Source organism: Physcomitrium patens, chromosome 17 (assembly GCF_059467195.1).
Source record: "Physcomitrium patens ecotype Gransden chromosome 17, ASM5946719v1, whole genome shotgun sequence".
NCBI classification, from domain to species: domain Eukaryota; kingdom Viridiplantae; phylum Streptophyta; class Bryopsida; order Funariales; family Funariaceae; genus Physcomitrium; species Physcomitrium patens.
The window spans coordinates 2,319,355-2,345,729 of NC_143426.1; the positions used below are offsets into that span (position 1 = coordinate 2,319,355).

Below are 26,375 nucleotides of genomic sequence, written 5' to 3' on the forward strand. Positions count from 1 at the left end.
ACCAAAAATTAGTATATAGAAGAATTTTGATGGAAAAATATCAAAATTTTTTAATTTTTTAAAAAAAGTCAAGTTCTTTTGAAAATTATATCTTTTTTAATATCTTAATAGAATCACTCAAATAGAATATATAAATCATATTATAACTACAAATATTCTTTCTTGGTTTATACCCTTGATATAAAAAGATTCATTATTTTTATACAATTTAAATTCATATTTGAATGAGATTTTGGACATATTTAGATTGAAAAATTAAAAAATAATAAAATAAATAAAATTATGATCTTTGCAGCAAAGATCACTTTTAGCTACTATCTATGCTACCTAATTATAACAACTTGTTAAGGCTTTAAAAATAAATAAATAAACTATAAAATATAAGAATTATTTTTAATAAAATATATAAAAACTAATCATTTGGCACATTTCAAAATCAATGTATTTTATTCAAAATTTGATAAACTAAATTTATACATATATAGAATATTATTAATGCTACAAAAATTTTGACTATTGCTTCCATAATTTGCCATCCACCACATGTCACCATAGCTTTAGCTATTGCTACTACAACTTGCTATCCACTCTATATATTTGTTTAGTTTTTTTTATTCCAATAAAAAAAATTATTAATATTTCTAATTACATTAAATTTTAATTGAATTTTAATTTTAAAAAATAATAATTGATAAAAATGAGTTTTAGAGGCAATTGCAAAAATTAAGGTAGTATTAGCAATACTCATATATATATATATATATATATATAGATAGATAGATAGATATGAGCTAAAAATTTTATCATTAGATATTGGGATCTTTGGCACATCCATCCATTTTTTTGCTCATCCATGCTCTTTTATTTCTATATTGTTTTGTTTCTATATTCTCTAGTTCTTGTATTCTTACATTCCTTTAGTTTTATACTCATTGATTCATATATTCCCTCACTTCCATGTTTCTTAGTTCCTATGTTTTTTAAGTTTTATGTGTTCCCTTCTTCACGGCCAATCAAAAGACTTCTTTTTTTCTTTGTGTTATATCCAAGATGTCTTACATAATAGATATATATATATAAATTCAAATACAAAAACTAAATAATTTAATGGATATAATTAATACTTAATTGTTGTATTATTATATTAGAATTTTAAAAAATAATTATCAAATATTTAACATATATATATATATATATATATATAGAAAAAAATGTTAAATTGATCCACCTATTTATTAAATCAATCCATCCTATTGTAACTATTATTAAAAAAATGGATCATCTCTAGAAACCATCATTACAGTCATAATCTTCATCTAACCATCCTGCTTCCTTTGTTTCTTGCCTTCTCCATCCCAACCCCAATCATTCTCCTTCTCATGTTTCTAACTTTCATTCCAACCCCTCATTCCTTTCATTCTTCACAATAGGGTGGATCAATTTAGTAAATGGGTGGGCCATTCTAGCATTTTTTCATATATATATATATATATATATATATATTTATTATTTTTGTCATATTCATTAAGATTTTGAATTATGATTTTTTTTTACTTTCTATATGTAGGCTTTGTAATTATTTCCCAGTTAAAGTGATGACCATACTTTAAAAGATTTGTTAGCATGGGAATTAGGTTTATTGAAAACCTAACTCTTATTTCATATTTCGGGTGTTTATATATCACTTTTATACAGACAACATGAACCCAAAAAAATTACATTAAAAATGTAAAAAGAAGTAATCAGGACAGAGATTGGTTCGAGGTTCAAAATTGTTAAGCCAATTACGAAACCGTCCTCACCACAAGGGTTGACTCTGCTCACACTTGCCTACGCCTTAGTAGCAAGTCCTGATTACTGAGGCTTGAGAAACTTTGATTACAAATTCTGATATGTGCTAAAAGAATGTAACCACCTATTCGACGAGACTTTCTGTTGGAAAAACAGTTGCCTCTTACAAGGCGAACAGGAAACAGTGCCGTAAAATCCGCTAACGGGGACATCTCTGTGTATTAGTTCTCGCCAAATTTATGGACTCATGGTATCAAAACCTGACATTCTCTAGTGTAGATAACATGTATGGAATCGATAAGTAATAAGAACAGATGGAGCTCAATAGACTTTAGGTCTTGATTGAGAGTTGCGAAGTATGTACGAGTCGTAGTCGAAAGCTGCTGTCATCCAAAGTCGTTGCACCTGCAAATGATAGGTCTTTAAAATGGTGTAGGGGTAACTTAAATTTGCACAAGTAAAGAAGTAGAGAGAAAATCCTGCAGTATTTACAAACGATGGTAAAATATAGGGAGGTTTATGTGTCTTCGAGACGAAGTGCCACGCGTCTTTCAAGCACAATTATAAAAGAAGTTGAGAGTGCCACGACTCTAAATTCTGCTCAGGATGCACCCATTGAACGGTTACCTCATTCAACCGTAGATCGCTGAGGAACAGTAATTGGCTTCTCCTTAAGTAAAGGTCTTCCTGCGCAGGCTTGAACACACCACCATCAGCACATTTCAGTACCAGAAAAGTAGACATTCGGGTAAAATATAAACTGACAAGACTGAAAAATGACGGTCAAAGTAGAAGACAACGAAGAAAGAATTGATAACTTTATTCTAAGTTTATTTTAATCAACAAAGAAATAAAAAAGACAAGAACACAGAGCTCGGTTTCTAACCTCGCCATGGATGTCCAAGTACAGCGAGAGTCCCATGCAGGATCGATTGTTGCGAAGCAGTAGAAGTTGAGTGGAACGAAGCAACAGAAATATTCCGACACCAGCTGATTCTATATCATGAACTCGAAACGAGGTATTAATGTTAGCAGGTCATCTAGAAAAATAATTTGACCATAATAATTCTGACGCCATTCACAAATATTAAAAGTTAATTTGTCTAATGAACCATGATCTCAAGAGGTCCGTAAGGAAACACCTTTAGCTGCATGTGCAGAACATTCTCCCATTCCATTTTCTCTGCAGCACTCAGTCCCACAACATAATAGCATTCCACAAATAAGGCATATTGCAGGATCCCTGCATAGACAACACGCGATTGTTTGGCTGGTGGATTGGAGGCGAAGAGGTGCATCCAATCTAAAAAGATACATAATCGCAATCGACCGAAGACGTTTCGAAAACGTGCTCTGGAGTACACAGTACTAACAGAAGAAAAGTTTGCGAAAAGACTCACGCAGGCATTTCCCCACAATGGTCGCATATTCTCTTGTTGTGAATGTTCACCAGTAGTAACTCCTGAACAAATTGATAGCGACAACTGTAGCCTCAGTACAAAGATAATTGGTTTCAACACACCTGCTGTAATCCAACTACATTCAAACACTTCACATTCGTCATTAGCTATTTTCTAACATGCATCAATTGTCTTCAGGACTTCCAAAATATCACATGCAGCAGATTGAAAGCTAGGCGTATATTCTCAAACCTTCTCTGTACGTAAATCGAAAAAACAAACAAAATCTTGAAGACTGTGGTTAAATCTTTGTTGGCATATAGCATAAATTGGAGTACCCTCACAATGCTTGATGTTTTAGTTCAATCAAGTACCTGAAATACGCTGGGCAGTTTGTGAAGCAGTGCCTGAAGAGGAACTTTTCGCAGCTTAAAGGTGAACGTTTTAGAAACCTGTAGGAAACAGAAAGATCCAAACCACTAAACTATATTTCAGAGAACTGATGACCATTTTGAGGTAGTATTCTACACCTTTCGTCTATATTAATTTTGAAGAGAATAATTGGTCACATTCCTCCTTAAGAAAGACTTCACGTCAGGTAGATGCAACTTCCACAGATGTAATACAAATTCCAACTTACACGATTATGGAGGAAAGGCAAATAAGTCGCCAACGTGTTCCATGATCCTGTATTTTTTTTCACAATAATGTTTTGATCACCCAACAGGTTTACCAATAGCTAGTAAAACAATCATCAATAAATGTACATAAGTACCCATGGTCTCAACTGTAATCAACTTCTACTGATATTCTTAAACGGAGAGAAGTGGAAAATAGTTAACCGTAAATATCACAAAAGGAATCAGAATACGCGAGAATAGCTGGTTGGAATCAACATCAGTTCCATGTGTTCGCATCTCATATATAATTTTTTTAAAGTAAAAGTAAAGGAAAAACATATAAACAAATAAATAAAAGCTGGTGGTACTGCTAGTTACCATTCCCGTGAGGTTGCAAAATTTCAGAGCAGTCTGGAAGTTGCAAGGCCAATTGCAAACTGCGAAAATCCATGACTTTTGTCCCTGAAAAACGTAAAAACTTCGTAATTTAGATTCGCCTCTGTTAACCACGCCATAACAAAAATACACCTTCAAATTACAATCAGAATGAGAAGCTTTCAATTCGGATGATGAGCACGCATCAGACCACAATAACTGACTACCCCATTGTAGCATATTTTGAAAGTCAGCAATGGTGCATACCGGATAATCCATGTCCTTTAAGATCCTCTCGCACGATTACTTGTACCTTGTAGTTAAACACAACTTATCAGAAGCCGTCCTCAGATCTGGATGTATTTCGCGTGATAACATGTGTGTATGTTGCGATCATGATGCAAAAACTAATACCAGCAAAATCAAATTTCGCGACCAGTTTGAACTAAAATATTCACACGAGCAACTTCTGCTCCCGATGATTTTAGACCGAGCACTTCATTCTGGACAAAAGCGCCACATAGGAAGGGGTGAGATAGAATACCAGTATGGCAGCTCTCCGCAAAAATGGGAGACAAGCCCTTTGTACAAGGCTCTCCATCTCAGGACCTTCAGCATCTAGCTCAGTGACTGCCATTTGTGTCTGCAGAATCGCAACAGTGTATGCAAACTTCACCATGGAAAGCAAGGCACTCCTACCAAGCTGTCCATTAAAGATCTGAATATCACAGATTTAAGATTCGATTAGACGTTATCAAGATGAGCATTTAAACATGTTTCGAACAAGTGACTCAGGAAATAATTAATGTAATAGTTTCATAAAACAAAACGTCAGTTTCCACAAGAATTTCAGTTAAAATAAAATGTACGAAATAATTCTAAACAGACAAAAAGTGTTGGTAAGGAGGTTGCTCACAATCAACATTATGGTAAGGAGTTTGAAGGGATCGGCTGTGAGAACACCATATTTCAGGACATCAGGTATCCATGTGCTTTGCTTCTCCTGAGCTAGGCCGTTGCCTTGGTCCTGCTCTGAATAACATAGCTGGCCAGAACTGTTCATGGTTTCTTCTCTGAGTCTACTCTCAAGTTTTGCATCCTCAAATCTAATCTCATGCTTTTGTTGAAGATCAAGGGAAAGAGGATCCGGAGCACTTAACCCACTATGATGCATACAACCAGTTTTATGATCGACAAAGTTGCTGTCTTCGTTCCCCTCATGGAGCGCACTGCGAATTGGAGGTATATTTCTACATGCTTTCGATTCCGTTTCTTGCTTAGATACAAGACGTGAAGTAAGAGAAGACCCTGAATTTTCCTTTGAAATGATACCCACATCCCGGCAGTCTTGAACATCGGATGACAGATCCTCCAGTAGTAGAGGATAAGACGGTTCTTCGAAATCGAGTGAATTCCGGGGAAATATTTCTTGGAGAATTTTCTCAAGGTCATTCCTCCAAACGAGTGAAGACTCTGTGCATGTATCTGACTCGGGCAACGACGCTCTACGGGCAGGTAATCCAAGGCTTTCCCTTAGCTTCCGCAACACAAGACCTCGCTCTACCACTGGCAAAACAGATCATGGTCAGTTTCCCACATATACCATGTTCGGTCGTGGATAACGGTTGGACAGAACTTGAAACACTGGTAAAAAGTGCGACAGTATGCGACATCGAATATAGAACCTAAGAGCGATCCAGTGAAGTTCCACTAATGAAAGACAGAGTGGAGAATGAAAAGTCACAGATTGTACAATACTTGGGAAGAAATTATCTAACCCAGTAAAATGCTTCGGAAAGATTAGCATCTACATACAACTTAGGACTAAAAATGTTACATCCGGCGAATCTTACTACTCCTCTAATATGTTATTTCAGTGCAGAAGCCGAATGAATCAAAAAAGAAAAATTGATCTCTTGTCAGAATCACACACTAAACGAGTTAACATTTTAGAGATTCACCAAAACGAGCAAACTTACAAAATGATATGTTGAAATAAAAAACAATGCACAAATTATCAAAACAAAAGAATCGAAACACTGAGGTGCAACATAGTCGCTAATGCAGTTCCATGGTATTCAAACGCTAAATCGGCAGCACAAAGCTCCGTTTGTAAACTTCTTACCTGCACCAGGCAAGGTGTTGGAGAGTATGGCTAGTCTTCCCAAATCACGCAGAGCTATCCAATGAGCAGGATCTCCTCCCCAAGTAAATACACAGGGAAGCTTGATTGGTGCTGAAGACGATGACGCTGTTTGGCCATTCAAATTACCATCTCGAGTTCCCACTTCGCAATGAACAACATTTAGAGCGAACCTTTCCCATAGAGCCTTCATGCAACAAAAGTTTCCAAGTTTATGGCATTAAATTAGAGAAGTCCAACAGGTAATGAAGTTCAATAATCAATTCTCAAGGTTTAAATTACCAATTCTTAAAAAAGCCCCATTAATCAGCTCGAAGCTCTAAAAGACCACGAAAAAAAAGAGCCTTGAATGTGCCTCAAAATCTAAATGACTAACAATCGCTAAGGCAGATCTGGCATCTGAATGGCGCAATCTTTTTACAACAATAGAATTTGCACTAAAACATTTCAAACAAAAAAGAACTCTTCGAGCTTACCTGAGATAGTTTGAACCTACTTGGCGAATTGGAGTTTGAGTATGGAGAGTTCTTTTGTATTCTCAACACCTAAATCCCAAGGCCAACACAATCTCAATAAATACCTATAGAGTTCCATCAGAATTGCCCAAACAGTGGGGCTTGCGAACTATTCGATTCATTCCTAAGAACATCTTAACCCAATACAAATTCAACACCTACAACTCCTCTTGTTAAGTTTGCAGATGCAATTATTTAGTGATCGAGGATGAAGATAATGAAAATGCCAAAAGTACATATTAATTAAGCTGTCTATGCACAAACAATAAAAAAACGAATTTTATCAGCATACCGGACAACAGAAATTCTCAACAGCGAGTTTTAGATTCTCGTTGGATTCCCAGAACCAGCTCCAATACTTTTCTGTATCATCAGCACTTTTTCCGTCCTCGTGCATTTCAAGTTTTCTGGTTGAAAGGGATGCATCCACATCTGGTAGAAGTACATTTGCTAAGCGCCGGCATGTAGGACAGGAGAATTCTCCCATTAAAGGGTCTACAACACCATTTCCTGAGATTACAAGTCATTGACACATCAATGTGTACGGATCGTATGCACCCTAGACAAAACATTCTGTGCTAAAAGGCTTATTACATGCACCACAGAATATTTAATCGGCTGTTCGCATCAAGAGTTGAGTAGTAATGCCTGCATATATGATGAGTTTACAGACACAGCACTGATTCTGAGCAATTGCCCATTAGAGACCAAGAACGAAGGCTAATAACTATGATCAAACATTTTGATTCCACCACAAACAAAAACTCATTGCGTGGTGACACAAAGTGCAAGGGTTCATTTGTGAATAGACACGTAAGAACGCATGCACTTATTGTTATTCCAATATGAGCTAAAAACAAGCTTCAGTTCTATCTTGTGTTGTTTATGAGTTCGACAAGGGTACTTAATAGAGCATCTCAGATAACACACCTTGATGATGATTTAAGCGAAGAGTCTTCATGTGGCCTTGGAAGCAATCAAAATGCATCTGGTTTGTGAAAGGAAGCTTTAAATGACTTAATAGTATGGTATAACCAAAGGTATTACCTATCCAGTACCCTGGTTACAAAAAGATTTGAATGAAAAGTGTGAAATGAGGAGGAGGTCATCAGTACCTTGTGTCCGCAGCATTGAACATGCTCATAAGTAGAAAAATCGATTGTGGTAGCTTCATTTGTAATGCCATCAAGACACCCTATAGTAACCAGCTGATCCTGGCCTACATCACTTAATTTAACTCCGTGTAATTGATGGGAAGTAGGAACAGGACTAGTTTCGCTGTCTTTCACAACGGTCAGCCCTCTTTCCAACATCTGGCATGGGAAATTATAATGCTGAACTAAAGCAATCCAGCACGTTGAAGAATTCTGGTCATCTTTCTGAAATACCATTCAAAATTTTCTGTCAAACTGTTCACAAATTCTCTGTCAAATTTAATTTTTTATGACTTTCGTTTAGAGTAACCGAACATTGTTACCTCTTGAGTTTTGACTATGTGTTAAGTTTCTGTGTTAGTTAACCCCGCATGTTAGTTTCTCATTGTGCTTACAATTAACGAAGATCTGTACGTAGAAAAGAACCGAAATCCTTAGGTCTAAAAAGTAATAATCATATCCAGAATTCTCAATAGACGCTTTATGAACAAATTTTGATGAAACTTAAGGCCACATGGTGAGCATCACATACCTTCCTTTTGCAAAGCACACATTCACTGGTCTCAAAAGACGCGTCCATTGCCATGTAGGCAACATTAGAATCAGTTTCTGTGATTGTTTCAAAGGTAGAAATACCGTTGATTTCACAAGCGGAGGATTTCCCAGCTGTGTTGGAGAATTCCAGCTCGGCTTCATCTTCAGACCCATCATCGTCACCGCTGTTATCGTGAAGTTCCATGAAAGCCTTCCGCCTGCATGAGGTATCCGTCATTAGCCACATGAGCGGGAAGTAAGGCAACCCCAGACGGTAGACAGATACTAAAATGGCTGTTCAGACTGCTATGATTAATCAGATGAGTTTGATTGCCACCGAAAAAATGACACGCCAAAAATAAAATAAAATAAAATAAAATAAAAAAATGTAGTGATATAATTAACCTTTCAAAGAAATTGGTTACTTTCATGGTTGTAATTTGTCCATTAGCAATTTAAGCTGCACACTTACTTTGATGCTTAAAGACTATTCAACTTGTTATGACCCAAACTATTCACCGATGAACATATCAGAAATGAAATGGAGTATAACAGATAAAGTTGAATTTCCAGACTAAGTACTCACTTCGCAGCAAACTCCTCCAAAATTTGTTTTTGACGCTGTCCTTTCCGTAGTTTTCGCTGCATATCCTCTGCGCCTTGGGAGTCGATCTGCAGGGGACAGAACCATTCACAACTTCAACCACAACCTTTAGCCTCCAGGTACTCACCGAACGAACATTCAGAAGTAGTTACTCAGCAAAACAAATGCTATGGATCAAAATGTATTTAGATGTATCGAGAAAAAGTTCAACCAGAGGTTATAGTGCAAAGTAACTCACAAAATTCGTCAGGTTTTGCGAGCGAATTACCTCTGCAGCAAGTGTCTTTTCACCGGTCGAAAGACAAAGGAGTTCAAGAACATGATTGACAGAGTCCACCAAGCCTGCCACATGCCACGAAGTCATGATCAGGGTTGAATATATCGAGGCAACTGAGGGTGAAAACAGCTGAACATCCAACTAACAAAGAATACAAATTTAAATTAAAATATTAAAATATATTAAAAATATTATAATTAATTAATTAATTAAACGCATCTGATTAAATAAACTTGACATCATACAAGTTATGGTTGCAAGACAAATGAGTAAATTAGAAAAATAGTTACTGTTCCAGTACTTGACTTAGGAATTACGTACGTGAGCAATGATTAGCTTGGATTAAATCCTGTAACATCTCATGGATGCTCAAAGGCATTCCATCTGGAGCTCGATTACCACAATCCTTTCGAATCTGAACATGAACGTTTGTAGCAATGTCCTGTGAAGGAAAATCCTCCTGTATTCCCTCTGGTGATTGAACCTTTGAAGCATCATTCCTGCAACCCGAGTCACATCTATCTGAATCAAATTATTAAGGTGTTATGTTGGCACCTTCTTCAATACTACCTGCAAGGCCTTGAAAGATATGACTTTGCTACAAGAGCGGCCCTGCTTGTGTTCAAGACCTCCATTTACGTGCGTGGATTTACAATGGAATCTCAAAATTGGATACAATCCTTCAATAATATAGCTCTTTGTGCTACCTATTTGAAAGCGGAATGTCCTTGAGCGAGTGAAGGTAAGGCTAGAAGTATCTCTGAAAATTCTACCTCATGCACAGGTTTATGCTATTACATCAGCCTACTCTTCCCATAACGGTAATAACAATGTAGCAATAAGAGCAGACGAATCATGTGAAATAAATCACTATCACTAACCTCATGTTGCCCCGTGAATCGGACACTAAAACTGACATCATTTGCAACGAAGTTACACCCAAAGATTCACCAGCCGTCGCTGTGATGTCCCGTTGAACTAAAGATCTCACCTCGTCTAATACATTCAGCAGAAACAGATGACAGGCCTGACATATAATCCCCACTCAATCGATTGTCAATAAGACGAACATCGTGAATGCCGCATGCTATGCGAATTCATCCAAACCAAAGTCATGGAATCAAGACACTGCAAACATGCAAGTAGTTCAAAATATTAAAATTTGAGGAAGATATTTAAAACATCTGATACCTTTGTGTGGAGGAGACTAGAAAGGCGGTCAAATGGTGCTTCAGCAACTGGTGGTGCTTTAATCCGCCAGTAATGCTCAAGCTTCCCAACTTTCACCGCTCGATCCTGAAAGTTACAAGAACTCGCGTGATGTCAGTGCTTTCTTTTCGCACTAAAACTGCGTTTTTACATAAATTTTATCATTAAACCTTAAAATCACATCGCAAAGACGCCCTTCACGCTGATGCTCAACTCTCTGCTGATAGCGAGAACTAGAAAAATGGTCAAATCCTACAATTCTTCCATGATTGCTTTTCTGACTGTAATAATCATCAGAAGGAAAAGCCATCCACCTCGGCATCCTCCAACTCGCTGTGATAGTAGTGAGCAAACAAAGGATCAAACTCATGCCAATATTCGGATTTCAGTTGATAATACCCTCGATCAGCAACCTGTCATCCCGAAGGTTTTTGTAAGACACCTTTTTGTGCAGAAGTATCCCTGTGTAGAATGTACATTCTGATGTTGAACATGCTCTATGTCATAAAGTAGATTGTTATCAATCCTACCTAAATTGTTGCGAAGACATAGAAAATCTCAAATATGTTGAACACTAGCACAGAATCAAGTATTTATTTATTGTCCATATCCACTTATTTGCATACAGTAAATATCAAGCGAATAGAAATATACCTTAGGCTCATGATAGATAGCTACTCTTTCCAACACAGTTGTCAGTCTGCGATGGTCCACGGGGATCGCGCTCAGAGCACGACAAATCTGAAACCACGTATTGGAAATCGTAGCAGTTGTACAAAATAACAGTTTGAAGAAAAGATAAAATTAATAGTATACCATGGTAAATTTTACAATCATCCAAAATTCAGCCCGACAAATATTACAAGATCTTTTTAAATGTATGAAACTCATAGATGACCTACCTGAGAGTAAGTTTGGTCACGAACACACAGCCATTGTATAACATCATACTGCAGACATTTATCTTGCACAATGTCTGAGTGTGTCTTCCCCAAGTTGCGGCGCTCACGCACAATCTACAGATTCAAAGAGCAATAACGAGGATGGTTTAATGCATTTTCCACAAACGAAGCAGCAAGGCACACTACTGTGACGATAATTTAGTATATACGGACTTAATAAAATGGCAGCATTGCTTGAACTTAACCAAAACGCCTAAAAGAGCGAGTGGTTGACTAAAATTATACCTGTGCAATAATACCTGAGCAATTTAGGAATGAATAAAGGGAAAATTCTTGTGAAAATAAAGAAAGAGAGACGACAATCATACAAACTCAACTAACACAAAAGCAATAATTAATCAACCAGAAATTTCAGTGTTAAAGACTTTAAATGACGTACAAGAGTTCAATATAGGCGAAAATAAGTTCCAAGAAAACAAAAAAAAAAATCTGAGAAGAGGCAAGAACAAAAGAACAATTGCTGGCTACAGATATTCACAATTGTAGAAAAAATACCAGCAAAATTAATCGCATGAAATCCTGCAAGAGAGAATAGTCTGCCGGTCGACGGTCCCCTGTGGGAGTCAAACGCGTTGTGGCCATTTCCTTGAACTGTTTCATTTAGACAAACGTGCCAAAATAAATCAATTTGGAGAATTTCTAACCAGTCTTCAAATTACACATGCGACTAAATCAATAGTAGCTGCTCCAAGGTCTACTAATCAGAGATAATCCTTTCAATATTAATGAGGTTTACCACCGCATTAGAGGAAAAGCCACAATCAGGAACTTTCTTGTAGATGTTTTTTCCGTCAGTAAAAAAAAAAATTAATATCCTAGAAGCATTTCTGGCAAAGTTGTTGCTCTACTCTACGACATGACAGTGTATGAATAGTCTTCTGCATGGTCAGCCCAGAACTCAGCGACAAGATGGGTATTCCATTCAGTACATTGAACTGCTCAGCTATCTTTATGAAGATTGTCTCTTCCATGTTGTCGAGAGCAACAGTGCAAAATTGTAAAAGTAATACGTCCATGTCCATTGACCTGAAGCACGAATTCATTGCTTCAGTTAGAGAAGATGTGAATTTGTATTACAAAATAATCAGTTTTAGCTACTGAACACCAGTTTAAGTGCAGTAATCAGCATGACAACAGACAGACTGACCCGTATTAGAGACGTTAATGTTCGATGCACCTAAGATTATCGTGCGGTAGCATTTTTACCAGAAGTCCAAAAAGTTCAGTAATAATTATAATGAGAAGAAGAAGAAGAAGAAGAAGAAGCAGATTTGAACATTTATAAAAATAAAATAAAATCCTCTTACTGATCATGCCAAAAACTCCCCCTATAAATAAGCTCAAGTCGGGAAAACTCCTCCGACGTTTTTCGCCACTTGTCCGCACGAATCTACATACATATGTTCCGTTAAGGTTAAAAACTGTTAAGAGACATACAACATTCGAGTACTGAATAAACTTACAGAAAAGGAAATTTTATCGACTTTCAAATCCCGAAGTTGTCACAGAACAACGATCAACATTCAATTGTGAAACACCTTTAACTTCAGGATCAGTATCGAAATATAAAAAAATTTGCAGAAATTTACACATAGCAGATGTATAGAAGTATGATTTGTGCCTATCAATGCTGTCCATCACTGACGACAAACAAGAAACAATAGGCTAAAATGTAGCCACCAAACCTGTGCCATCCAAACTAATATGCGTAGAGGATGCTCCATGAGGCGCAGCACCTGCAGAATGGACATTAGAAAAGGCTTGTTGCCGAAGTTGCAACAATGTTATGAGTTCACACCCTACCTTACATACAAACAAACATCTTAGGGCTGCATATAGACAATCTGATTAATCGATATATGGAACCACCAATCCGTGTTTTGTACATAATGGGGCAGGAAAGCTAGCACAGAGGCCTTCGAATTATTTATGAGACCAACTCATCAGATTCCATGTGTAGACGTGTGTTTATGATACATCCACGCACGGGGATAAAAGTCTTATATAGGACGAAGCAAGTAACAGTCAATGCTTTGCAATAACAACAAAGAAAACTCTCAACGCAATTAGCTTAGCTAAAGACGAAAAGATATGAAAACTTCCAGGCTCAAAAAATAAGAGGAAATAATAGCGTTACCTCATCCTTCGTGAGTTTGTCTCTTTCATAACAATCAAGAGGCAAGAGCACAGAAAGAAAGCCCCTATCATGATCACTCCAAGGTAAGAGCACAATTTTCTGAAGAATTGCACTTAACGTCCTGTGGAGCGGTATATGAATTGAAACCGTATCATTATAACTGGGTGGCCAAGTGTAAAATTGCTCTTCGAAAATGCTCTTATCCTGCAGACAATTCACACATGCCATTTTAATATTGTATTCCAACACAAGCGTAGCGGAAGGTAAAGTTACGTTCCACTTTGCCACCACAACAATAAGTATCCTACAAAACCATGACAGGGCTCGAACATGGTTATCACTAAACGCTCACGTAGTATAGATACGTTAAGAAGGTAACTGGGACAACCCTTGTAAAGCTAATGTGTATTATTCCTATCCACACTGACAAAAACACAGAATGAGATTAGACAAACAATGAAGTCTTCAAAGACGCACCCGTGCAAGCGACGTACCTGATTCAGATACTGCTTCAGGGCGTTTAGTGTATATTGAGCTGCTGTCACAAGAGTATTTTTAGAGGTTGAGGGATCTTGATAGCAGCGTGAGATGAGCTGAAAAATAATTGCCATACTGTTCATCTGCAATAGGAATGAAATCCCAAGATTCGGCTTGAGATAGTATCATATGATCAAAAGATTTAGGACATGCACACCTACAGTTTAGAGAAGCCTAAAATATATTATAAATAAATAAATAAATAAATAAAACTATACACAAACCATAGCTCAGCTAATTTGTAAAATCTCACGCTTGTTCCGACCAAGGCGACTGGTAGGTGTCAAGACCAGAACCTTAAACTAACAGGGTCTAGACATATCTATCATACCACATTTACATATAAAAACACACATTAACGCCAGGTAGATGTAATTGAAGTCAGTATGAACTTCAATAATGCAGTGGCGTAAGTAAAACCGACACAAATGAAATTGTCACATTATTTTCAAAAACAAATCTTCTGCTACAGGACAAAGAGTTCAAAGATTGCAGAAGGAACATAAACATCCAACAGAGACAAGTAGTTTTGAAGACTCCATAAGTTGCTAACCTCGAGTTGGATAGCAAGAGTCCAAGAATTTTCAAACACGTCGTCTCCCTCATAACAATATGAATTCATCCACTGCAAACATGAACCAATATTCTAGTGAGCAAACGCAAAATTCTGCAAGGCTTTTAACAAAGCATCGAATTACTGAATCCTCCACAAACACTTAACTGCGGAGGTTGCTCAAGAATCGTTTCCTTTTTCTGATGTTCCAACATTAGAAAATGAGACTAATATTATTTGTAAATGTCTCACAGAAGACACTTATGTAACTTAAAAATAAGCAGCATAAACCGCTTCAACTTATGTTATTTCCACTTGCAAACCTGCAACTTGGCTATCATGTCAAGAAGAATTCGAAAAAGTTGAGGTTGATCTTTTAGCAAATGGATAGCAGTATTTCCATGTGAAACGATCAACCGCAAATCACCCTGTGGTCGGAGGTAGACCTGATCAAATTGACAAGTACAAAAAGAAAGATCAGATTCTTCAACAATGCAGTGTATAAATTACAGAATATTTTCAAACATTCTACGACTCGAGGATCAGTTTCCAAAACTCCAGTCTACACCACTTCTAATTAAACCCACAACAAGAAACGCTCCAAATAAGAAAATTGTGATTCTTTTAATAGCCGAAAACTGCTATACCTTTCCGTTGAATAATGCTAGAAGCAACAAATCAACAAATTAGTGTTGTTAGTCAGATAGTTACATAGAATCTGGCTAACAACACTGTTCTGCTTGCTCTTTAAAGGACCTATTCAAGAGCAACATTTGACCATTCAAAAGCTACACTTTTGAGTGGATAATAGTGCACACCTTGCATTTGATAGCATCATGCTTAACACTGACAATTTCTTCGTCACTGGATTAAATTGCAAAGCAACAAAAAAAAGAAAGTACAGATTAGAGTTATTTTCAAAATAAACTGCATAAAAGGAACAATATTTAATTCCTGTCAGAACTTTAATTGAAAGAAAAATCTGCAATGCAGTGAAGATTATAATTCCATCAAGTTCCATTGAATACATCTCTGAAGTGCATAATTCATGAAGAAAATAATAGTTTCAACAAATTTCAAAGCAAATGCCTCTTCTACATCAAATTCCTTCCTTAAAATGGTAGGCAATCATGTTTTCTTAGCGCTGCAACTGACAGTTCTCACGTCCAGTGCGGTTAAATATATATAAAAGAAAATCAAATTAAACAAATTTAAGTGGAATAAGTACTTTTGGGCAGCAAAATTGATAACTTTGGAGAAGACTCCAATAAATAACTCGAGTAAATTATAATCGTTAATAAGATTAGGGGTTATTTTTGGATCATTAAATAACTGCACCATTACTGCAAGACATCCAACTTGCACCAGTCAATACTTCCCAATATAAAAGTTGGAATACAAGTGCACTAACAGATAGATTCAACATCAAATCGATGCATGTCATATCCAATTGAATCAGCTGACCCAACCAAGGGCTTAGTGTGTTTCGCATTTTATGACAGACCTGAAAAATAGAAAAACATTCAAGAAATAAATACCGCATTTGACTGTAAGTCCTAGCCTATTCCATACAGATTTCGAGCTACGGCAGTTGAGGACTTAAGTAAACTCCGCATTACTCTTGGGAGGCCCTAACTGTATATACATGGTCTTTGCAGAACACAATACCCGTCAGCCTCATGTAACAGTAAAGGAGTGAATCGCATACCTCTGTCTAAGTTGGAATCAAGGTGCTTGTAATTCTTCATATAGGCTTGGTTTTCGATAGCAAGAATAACCATTTCCTCGTATTTCCCTCTAAAATGATTTAAGAAATTGTACTTAAATTCATTTTGGTACAATAGTTGTAAAATCAAAGTAGTCTCCTGCAAATTGATACACAACATAGCTGAATTAGAACAACAATGAGAAACTGTTGCTTTTGGGTCCCACCAGACGCGAGTACTACAATTATCTTAGAACAGATTTTGCTGGAGAATGATCAAAGCCTCTCCAACATAACAAGTAGTGACAAATCCACCGAATGAGGTTCTTAACAAAAGAACTGCTGATTGCAGCTTTCAGCGGAATTAATATCTAAACCAGATGCATTTGAAGTATGAACACAAGAGACAATTCTATGAAACTATGTTATGCTTCTGTGCTCTTATAAAAAGTTCTAAGGTGCCAGTACTCAAGTTTACGCAACCGTACCGCTTCAATAAGTTTCTCAGGCATCCACCCTAAGCAGTCCAACAAGATGTTCAGTGGCGATGATAGATTATTGTTCTGCAATCAGTAGGCAAACTTCAGATGAGAGTTAACATCAGTGATGTCAAAATTGCGACCATCCCTCAGAACATGCGAGATCCTCTGCACTGCAGATAGCACACTAACAAATACCACCTGCTTACTGACCAAATTTCATGCGATTCCAGATGATACTTAATTTCCCTTTCAGAACAAATCTGTACTGGACCGGCAGAATAATTGAAAACTGCCCTTGGGCTCTGATAATGACAAGTTATCACCCATATATATTCTCCTGTAGAATGACTTACAATGCTGTTTTCAAGGACCAACGAAAGCATACACGCTTCCCAAAGTGAACAAAAAACGAAAGGATAAACAAACTTACATACCTGATATGGTAATTTATACTCAATTATGTCATTGCAAATTATGCCCCGCAACGCATCTACAGTACAGACCTGTCGTGCAGCAAGGATACCACAGTTGTTCTTAGGAACTGAAATAAACCATTTATCCCCCTCTATTAAAACAATTTATAATCTGGTGTAGTTTTGAAAACTACATTTCACATGCATCCTTGAAATTCTTGATGCTATTACAAATAATAATTCTCTAAAAAATACAGTAAGCAACGCAACTCCTTTTTTTTCCTTCATGAGGAATGGATATAATTGCATTACCTAGATGTATAAAGTCCCAGAAGTACATCGTTTATCTTAGTTTCTCAATTACTGTAAGAGCCATAACCTTCCAAGTTACCCTCAGATTGATATTTTAAGGGGTCAATCAATGTGAGAATATTACATTTATAACTGAAACTATTATTTAAACCCAATCAGTTTTACAAACATATTTTCACGTTTTAAAATGCATGATTCTTTTTATTTCGCATTTTTTAATCATGGATTACACAAATATAGGTATGCAATTTTTTGTTCAGTAACATGTTATCACTGATCCACCCTGGCCTTGACTAATTAGTATGCCTTGCAAATTGCTTAAATTAAATTTAGTCAAGTTCTTATTATTCGTGCCACTGTCATTAACGCAAAGAAATTTATTTATTCAAATTGACTGTCGTTGTAATGATTTTCAAAACAAATCTTCGGAAAAAAAATGTCTTAGATACTTTTTGGCCTAATACAACATCGGGGGATAAAGCCTATGCAGTAAGCAGTAAAACTGAAATTGCTACCGGCAGATGACAAGTCATTATTGAAATTAGAAAATGAGTATGTGTACTGGTTATTAAAGTGTGCGGAATAAGCAACACAGACTAACCTGATGTGACCACTCCAAGTAAGTCATGGCCATTGATACCTCCAAGGACGTTCCTTTCGCACATGGACTTTGCAGATCACGCTGTTTGCCGTTGAGTTTCAAAACCCAAGCTAGTAGCTCCTTCAGCACATAATGCACTGCAAATAAATAGCCTCAAAATCATATAAAGTACTGTGAAAGGTCATTAGACCAGCAGGCCTACACAGTCCATACCCAACATGTTCACCATAAGATCGAAAGAATGACACCAACCAAACAATTTCTGAAATTTTCTGTCTCGTCACATGTAGGACGAAATTAGCAGCATGGAAATCGGCGAATGAATCTACACCTACCAACATCATGTGTTGCATCCAAGAGCTCTTCTTTCACTTTTGCCTCGAGCACACGCACACGTTGATGGTTCGTACAAAACCTGCAATAGCTTACGGTGCACACATATGGAACTTGCAAATTTTCCAATTCATCTTGTGCTCTTTGAACTGCTGAATTCCGTGAAGAGGATTGGCAGCAGGATCCAGCCGGTCAGAGTAATGCCAACTACCAGAATAGATTTGTGGAGCTATCAATACTACTAACAAATGATGTAATACACTGGACTGCCTCAACCTAAGTCACAAAACTATTAAAGATCATCAATGCTATCTGAACATACCCTGATTCTTTCCATGCAGCCTGATCTCCGCAGTCACAGCATCCACCAGATTCACTGTGGTACATAACTGCACACATCCCGTTATCACCAAAGAAAGAAAGAAGAGAAGAGAAGATGAAGAGAAGATGAATAACTAATAAATAATTTTAGTTATATTTAACTCAACTCATGTGAGTCAGGATTGTAATAGACAGAAATAGAAGATCTCGGATAACTCATATAGTCCACAACATGGCAAGATGGATGATGGAGTAGAGTACCATAGTCGTGATCCCGATGCCGGCCGTTCTGGAAACACTCGACACATATCGCACTACATTCCAATACACCAAGACAGAAAACATTATCATTATATCAGCAGTCGTTGCGCCTGAGAAATCATAAATCACGTGGTGTCATTAAGATTCATTGATGGCTGATACACAGCTATAATTTTAATCATCATATGTAATAATTGTAAAAGGTTCAAGAAGAGGCCGAAGGCAATGATGAATCCTCAGACATTGAACTAAAGGCTAAAAACGATACTCACGTTAGCCCTAATTGACACACAAACTAAGGTATCAGGAGTGTAGTGGACATCCCTTTCCTCGAAAAACACCGCACGACGCAGTGTCGGTCTGATGTCTATGAAATCAATGTCAGCTGCCAGTCGCAGAACAAATGTGGAATAGTGACCATGAATCTCTCAACAAGGTCACAGATTGAATTCACTTTACCACGCTATTGAACTCCCATGCACTTGAGCAATCGACCGCATTGATTTCTTAAAAAAGAGCAACTGGGCAAGAAAGGACCTAAATGCCACCCACATCGGCAGAAATCGAAATTCGAATAAAAAAGGTCAACACTGATGGTTACTGGCAAAAGTAATGGCAGGTTTCGGTTCATTTTCGAGGAGAATTATTGAACAGGAGATGTATGGACCTTTCGATACAACTAAATGGTTAGGAGGACACCAGAAATTTCACCAATGGCCACGTAGGAAGACAGAGCAAAATAGGAGTCAAACAAATGATCGCCTGATAGTTTTCCAAGTTGTGCGCATTGTCTAACCTTACATAATATCCGAAATTGAAATAGTGCGCTGGAGGATATCCATTACGAGCTAATCAGATCCCGAAGATTAGCGAAATCGCCAATTTGTCCAGATGTACGATAAGCATTCTCTATGGGTTCCCACGGACGACAGACACCTTAATGAATTCACGAGGGTTGAGGTCCAAAAACGAGATGGACAACCATACCTAGAATCATTCAATTGACAAGTGCGGCACCGATACGCAATGACACCCTTGAACCATATATTCGTGCATTGTGACTGCCCTTGAGCTCGTAATTCGTTGAGGTAGGATCCTAGGTCATGTCCACCACTCATGACCGCATTGAGATTCTCGAGCCGTCTCCCCGCTTCATGAACATCACAACAAGAAGGTTGAAGCGCACACATATTGCAGGCGGACCACTCCCACAGCGTGTCTTAATCACAGCAACGAATTCAGAGACAAAGAGAGGGAGGGGGAGAGAGAGAGAGAGGGAGAGAGAGAGAGAGAGAGGGGGGAGGGGGGGGGGGTGAGAGGCAAACAACGTCCCAACTGACTCCTCAATGATCTCTTGTCGTCGAACCCTCAAGAGCAATTTATGAGTGTAAACGATTTTGCTTCATCGTAGCCTCTTCACTTCTATGAGACATCCTCCAGCATTCTTGTAACTTCACCTTCACCTCATTTGCAACTATCAACCTCATTTGCAACTATCAACCTCATTTGCAACTATCAACCTCATTCCCATATTATCAAACGACACCAAAATTGCAATGCCCTCGCTATCATCATTTCCTGAATCCTTATACAAGCTCATCCATCTCCGTCACCAATATTTGCGCATATCATCATCGCGCCTCTCTTTCCAAAATCCGACATACTCACACAGTGACAAAGTCACATCTCACAGTCGTGAACAACGACGAGGATGGAGATCTAGTCAAGCAAGTTCAGCCGACTGCTTCAATCTGCACCAGTCCACAACTCCACACTCACACCTCCTCTCACGGCATCCAACAGCTCAGTCATGGCAGGGAGCTTGCCATTTACCTTGCCGATTGACGCACCTCTCGTCCTAGATGTGAGATGCCTGATGTAATTGGCACGAGTGGGGCCTCACACACTTGGCAACTTTTGGGAGCAACCGGTAATTGCTGTTCAGCGTGAGGAAGAATAGACCTGCTCAAGTCAAAAAACGGTGATGCGCCACGTCGCCGAGCAAACACAACAACGGAGGGTGGGGTCGGGGGTAAGCTCAAGCGGATCCACAGAAGAGCCGTTGCTTTAGCAGCATGGTCTGGCTGTTCCAAATAAGCCTTAGATTTGACTGCATATTGAAAGGAAATGGAAAAGAACGAAAAAAAAAAAACAAAACAAAAAGCAGGGAGGGACATTTCGTGCGGGGTAAGACTTGCCTAGGGGGGCGCAGTTTGAATTAGTAAATTATGGAATTCGCAATGCCGATTTTGGCACGAGAAAAGCTGCGACTGCGGCTGCTGCTAGGCCCGTCGCGTGCAACGGTGCCGACAGGATTGCACAGACCCGTCAGTCAGTGAGTCCTTCAGCCAGGCTGAGCATCGCCACCAGCCTGGCCATGGAGCCCCACTCACTCACTCAACCCCACTCAAAATCACTTTACCCCCATCCCCTTTAGTCCTGCCGCAGCAGCACTTGTGATTTGCTGAACTTGTCTGCATCTACGCGATCACCCCGCCCCCGCACTCGATTCTTATTATTTAATATTATTATTATTATAATTCTTCTGCATACCGACTGGGGGTGCATCATCAGAAGGTGTGGGCTCGGGTTTGACCTGTCTCCACTTTACCGGACTAGTCTGTCTGCATTGGCTCTCTCTCTCTCTCTACAACTGTTCCTAACACTGTGCCTGGCAATGGTGGTAATGGTGGTTCCCCGCCCGCCCTCTACTGTCTCCCCCATATTAGTGGGGCCCACTTCGGCACAGGGGATGAAGTCCATCCATTCTGCACTTGTCTCTAGTACTAGATTTTAGATTTGTAGAAATATATATATATATATATATATATGGCATGATTATGAAATCCACGATTATGTAATATAATACATTTCCTTCATTACTTCTTGGCATTTAGAATCTTTTTTCTATCTTTCCATTCAATTTGAGTCTTGTGCATCCACATCCGCACTGTTCACCTATTTACACACAATCTATTCTTTTCACTCACTATGTGTCTGCACTCAACATCGTTGAATCCAATCCATGAATAAAATTCATATCTGTGTTAAAAACCCAAAATTAATAAATTAATAATAAAATATAGATGTTTGTATAAATCGTCTGACGTTCATCCACACTGTTAGTTTTTGTGTGGTAGAACTATACAATGATCCGAGTTCTTATTGAATTTTGAAAACTCTAGTCTCTTCCTATAAAATTACTCATAATTCTTCACAGAAGTAAGATGGTAAACAATTCAATTTAATAAATTATAACAAATAATATCCAAGAAATGCATGAATGTAGTTTTTCTAAACTAGTAGAGTATGCTGAAAAAATATAACCAAATATCATATTTAATAAATATTTTGGTAAATATTGTCTGAATTCTCCATCATTCTTTCACTGTTGCTTATATTAGTAATTATGTGAATGGTATGCATTCAAAGTTTTGCAACAGACTATGCAGGCCAACAGTAGAACACTATTTGCACAAAGACCTTTCCCTTACAAACACTGTGGGTTTAGTGGTGAATTTTTGGACATTTAGAATTGGTCAAGAGTCAGTTTTGCTAGAAATTAACCAATGTTTGTTTGCCCCACAAAGAACTCGCCAATAAAATTTATTCTAAAATTAATCATTTTCTTGATTAAAAAATATAAATTTTATCAAAGAATATGCATGAGTAGATAATATTCACAGCAATACATATATACTTCTATGCATTAAAAAAAAGGTTGTGTATTTATATATTTTTTGAATATATGGTTTTATTTATGAGTGTATCTATATATGTATATATGCATGCATATTATGGGTGGTAGAGTGGTTTCAATCATGACTAACAGTCAAAGTCATTCATACATTACCATCACAGTAATGAAAATAAAACAAAAATAAGAATGTGGTAGGATGATTGTGTGTGTACTCACACTGTCAGGAAATATATTATATTTTGAGTGTAAATATCCCAAACATAAAGCAGTGTATGAATATAATATGCAGACACCCAAGAAGGGTCTCGTACTCAGAGTCCAATATTTATATTATGTATCTCTAAAATCATGGTAAGAATGAAATGTGATTGGATGAGTTTATATTGAAAGGTGGAGTGCCCACATGATGCTTGACTGTGAATGTAGTTTATTAACATGTCACACTCAGTGGGGCTCAAAAGGTAGACAAATCTCTTTATTCTCCCATCTTCCCAGTAATATCTGTTTATATATGTCTGTAGATGTTGTATTTGTTATTAAAACGAGTCTGACAGAAAGGACCTTGAAATGTGCATTCTTACATGGACCATTATGCATATGGTATATGGAACCCAGACATTCTGTTTGGTTGCATCCTTTGGGTGGCATATTCTACCAATTTCCTTAATTAAGCATTTCCTTAAATCTCATGATCTCTGAAGGTTCTCTTCACAACCATTCATGTTTGACTGCAAGAAACCCAAACCTCACCATATTTAATTATCTTTGCCATGTTTCTTGTTCCATACCATTTATGTACCCACAAGCAACCCAACATTTATTTTTTTTAAACAAAACAGGGTGGATCACATGGAGTACTTTGAATGATAGAGTACATGATATAGTCCTAAATAATTTGGCTTACTTCTTGCAAATTTACAAAAATCAATTCAACAGTTGTGCAGAATCTGTATAGGTTGAGGAATAAAGCAACTATTAATTATATTCACATTTATTCTTAAAATAACATTGGATGGTATGCATTCTGGACAAATTTAAATAAATCAAGCACTTGATTGCTCCTTTGCCTTCAAAGTGTCTTCCACAACTGTTTTTTTTTTTTTTTTTACGAAAACTCAAGTTCCACTTCATTAAAAAAATATCTTGTTTTCCAATGATGTTGACAACAGGTTTACCCAAAATTGTTTCTTTCTCAATTGAAGTGTAATTTTACCATACAATGAAGAAATTCAAATATGGTGGTGATTCTCATTACAACAGTGTAGAAAAAATCAAACTTACCACATAAGCATACAAAAATTCAAAGTGGGGCATTATATGATTTACTCAACTGTCTAAAAAGTATGGAGGAAATACAAAGTAAATAATAATGTGGTTGTAATGGGGTTTCTTAAATGGTGGCTACAATATGTTTGCAGTATTGTGTGCATAACACATTTTATGTGAAGCCACAGCATTTAAACCCCAAAAAATCAATATTGCTTGGTTGTTAACTTACTATGCATGACTAGAATATGAAAAATTAGAATATGAGATAAGTGATCACTTTTGCGAATGATAATTATAGCTCATCCTTTTGGGCATTGGGTAATAAACAATGCAAAATAAAAATATCTCACAGTATGTATATATATATATATATATATATATAAATAAACACAACCTGATGTCATTAAACATGACATTCTATTAACATGTACACAAACTTTATATCAATTTCAAATGATCAATACTTTGTTTTTATTTTTGTTTTTTATGCAGAGTTTTCATGATTAGATGGCAAAAATTTATGCTTTTCTGCGTCAAATAATTTTATATTTCAATAATAAATTACCAAGAATACACAGAAATGCTCTTACATTATACTTGAAGTAATGAATAAACAAAATAAAAAATCAGAAGCATAATAAGTATCTAGAAATATTCAGATTCATTCCAGTTTTTTTGAAATTTTGAAATTTTGTTGATTCATTCATTTCAATATTTCAATTATTAAAATGAAAATTCCTTTGTGTGTGTAAAATACACACGATTATATAAAATGTGTTAAACCTTGGAGGTTGGCTGTCGAGAAGAAAAATAATTATTACATTTATTACTGAAATCGTTGTGTAATTACAAATACAAATAAATAAATCTTGTCATAATCATAAATTGGTGTCATTTTCTTAAATAAGTTCATATATTTTTAATAAAAAAAAAATCCAAATAATGAAACTGTGAAACTTAAGCTTACATATGTTATCACAATAAAGTTCCCTTTATACATTAATAATTCTATTGCTTGTAATTAATCTTAGCAATCTTCTACAAACCAAGTAAAATATAATTCAAACTAAATAGTAGATGAATGATTTTTTTTTTTTTTTTTAAATGTTAATTTCAAATTCTTTGACAATTATCATAGTAATCCAGAATTTTAACAAAATCACACACCACAACTATTATAAGTATTTCACAAATTAATATAAATGTTAAATTAGTGATATTTTTTCGAGATTTATGAATATTGAATTACATACTTACTAGAGTGCTATCTAATGTGAAGTTTTATTTTTCAGTAAGAAATCATATTAGAGGAGGATACAAGAAGCCAATCAAGTTTTCTTTTACATCAATTGATATTGTCAAATGTTTCATAATTTCATTTTAATCTATCCAACGATAAATAAAAATACACACAGTAACAAGTATATATACAAATTTAAAATTAGATTCTTGTGCTTGCATTTATTTCAGTGTTATATTTATTTTAGTTTGCTTTTGGAGGCTAGTGATTCATTCAAACCAAGAGAATAATAATGACTGTGTTTGATAAATATATATATATATATATATTTACACACACTAAAAAGTTTATGTTATACAGCCACGGTGGTTGTGCACCCTACTTTTGAGCATGATGTGGACAAGTGGAGTTCTGAACTGATGCCAAAACCAAAACTTGAGGTATTTTGGAAAAGAAAGACATAGAATTTATTGGTTTTAACAACTTGATATTAGAATAGTAAAGATTTATTATTTTAATTCTATTGTTAAAGATCACTTAAAGTAGTGGTAGATTACCAAGAAAGCATGATGCTTTCAACCATACCATGTCAGACTTGAAATGTTTTTGGTACAATAATTTGATGAGTATTGAAAAGAGGAGTCAAACTTATCATAAAAAATAAAAAAATAAAAAAATAATAATTAATGGGTTGTTTGCAAAATAGTTGTTGATAGGAACTTTAGGAAGATTAGATTTAGTTTTTATATATATAAAAAAATCATTTTTAAAAATCATAAAATTACCAAAACGAACTGCAATTCTCTTACATCTTAATGCCAAAAAAGGTTAGACATATTGAGTATCAAAATTTTCTATAGTTGCATAAATACAGTTTACTTTTAATTTTGAATTTCGAATATTTATTCCATGGAATTCAGGTTTTCA

General features: G+C 36.4%; 1 protein-coding gene and 1 long non-coding RNA gene across 11 annotated transcripts; one reads left to right on the forward strand and one right to left on the reverse strand.

Moving 5' to 3' along the window:
• Nucleotides 1–1,701: 1,701 nt before the first annotated feature.
• On the reverse strand, nucleotides 1,702–21,215 carry LOC112294524 (uncharacterized). Of its 10 annotated transcripts, XM_024545058.2 has the most exons (44): nucleotides 21,073–21,215; nucleotides 20,227–20,389; nucleotides 19,240–19,292; nucleotides 18,980–19,046; nucleotides 18,660–18,739; nucleotides 18,325–18,461; nucleotides 17,433–17,501; nucleotides 17,005–17,079; nucleotides 16,520–16,676; nucleotides 16,040–16,154; nucleotides 15,630–15,675; nucleotides 15,135–15,257; nucleotides 14,812–14,883; nucleotides 14,216–14,341; nucleotides 13,722–13,925; nucleotides 13,270–13,320; nucleotides 12,892–12,974; nucleotides 12,514–12,610; nucleotides 12,080–12,175; nucleotides 11,525–11,638; nucleotides 11,277–11,363; nucleotides 10,937–11,035; nucleotides 10,605–10,709; nucleotides 10,295–10,440; nucleotides 9,735–9,931; nucleotides 9,375–9,478; nucleotides 9,119–9,204; nucleotides 8,531–8,750; nucleotides 7,960–8,223; nucleotides 7,775–7,832; nucleotides 7,137–7,354; nucleotides 6,806–6,874; nucleotides 6,312–6,516; nucleotides 5,103–5,752; nucleotides 4,731–4,904; nucleotides 4,454–4,499; nucleotides 4,190–4,273; nucleotides 3,832–3,878; nucleotides 3,566–3,643; nucleotides 3,192–3,253; nucleotides 2,934–3,034; nucleotides 2,678–2,787; nucleotides 2,419–2,487; nucleotides 1,702–2,196 (listed from the first exon to the last, which is right to left on the reverse strand). In XM_024545058.2, the coding sequence occupies exons 2-44, from the start codon at nucleotides 20,355–20,357 to the stop codon at nucleotides 2,113–2,115; spliced, it is 5,259 nt and encodes a 1,752-aa protein (XP_024400826.1). In that variant the 5' UTR covers nucleotides 20,358–20,389; nucleotides 21,073–21,215; the 3' UTR covers nucleotides 1,702–2,112. The 10 variants fall into 10 exon arrangements, with proteins under 10 accessions (XP_024400826.1, XP_024400824.1, XP_090100177.1 ...); XM_024545056.3 differs by lacking the exon at nucleotides 21,073–21,215 and having other exon boundaries at nucleotides 9,405–9,478; nucleotides 20,227–21,029; XM_090244051.1 differs by lacking the exon at nucleotides 21,073–21,215 and having other exon boundaries at nucleotides 2,419–2,478; nucleotides 9,405–9,478; nucleotides 9,735–9,913; nucleotides 20,227–21,027.
• Nucleotides 21,216–24,390: 3,175 nt separating this feature from the next.
• On the forward strand, nucleotides 24,391–24,864 carry LOC112294392 (uncharacterized). The gene is made up of 2 exons (XR_002973341.3): nucleotides 24,391–24,526; nucleotides 24,701–24,864. It is a non-coding gene; the product is annotated as an uncharacterized LOC112294392 (long non-coding RNA).
• Nucleotides 24,865–26,375: the final 1,511 nt, after the last annotated feature.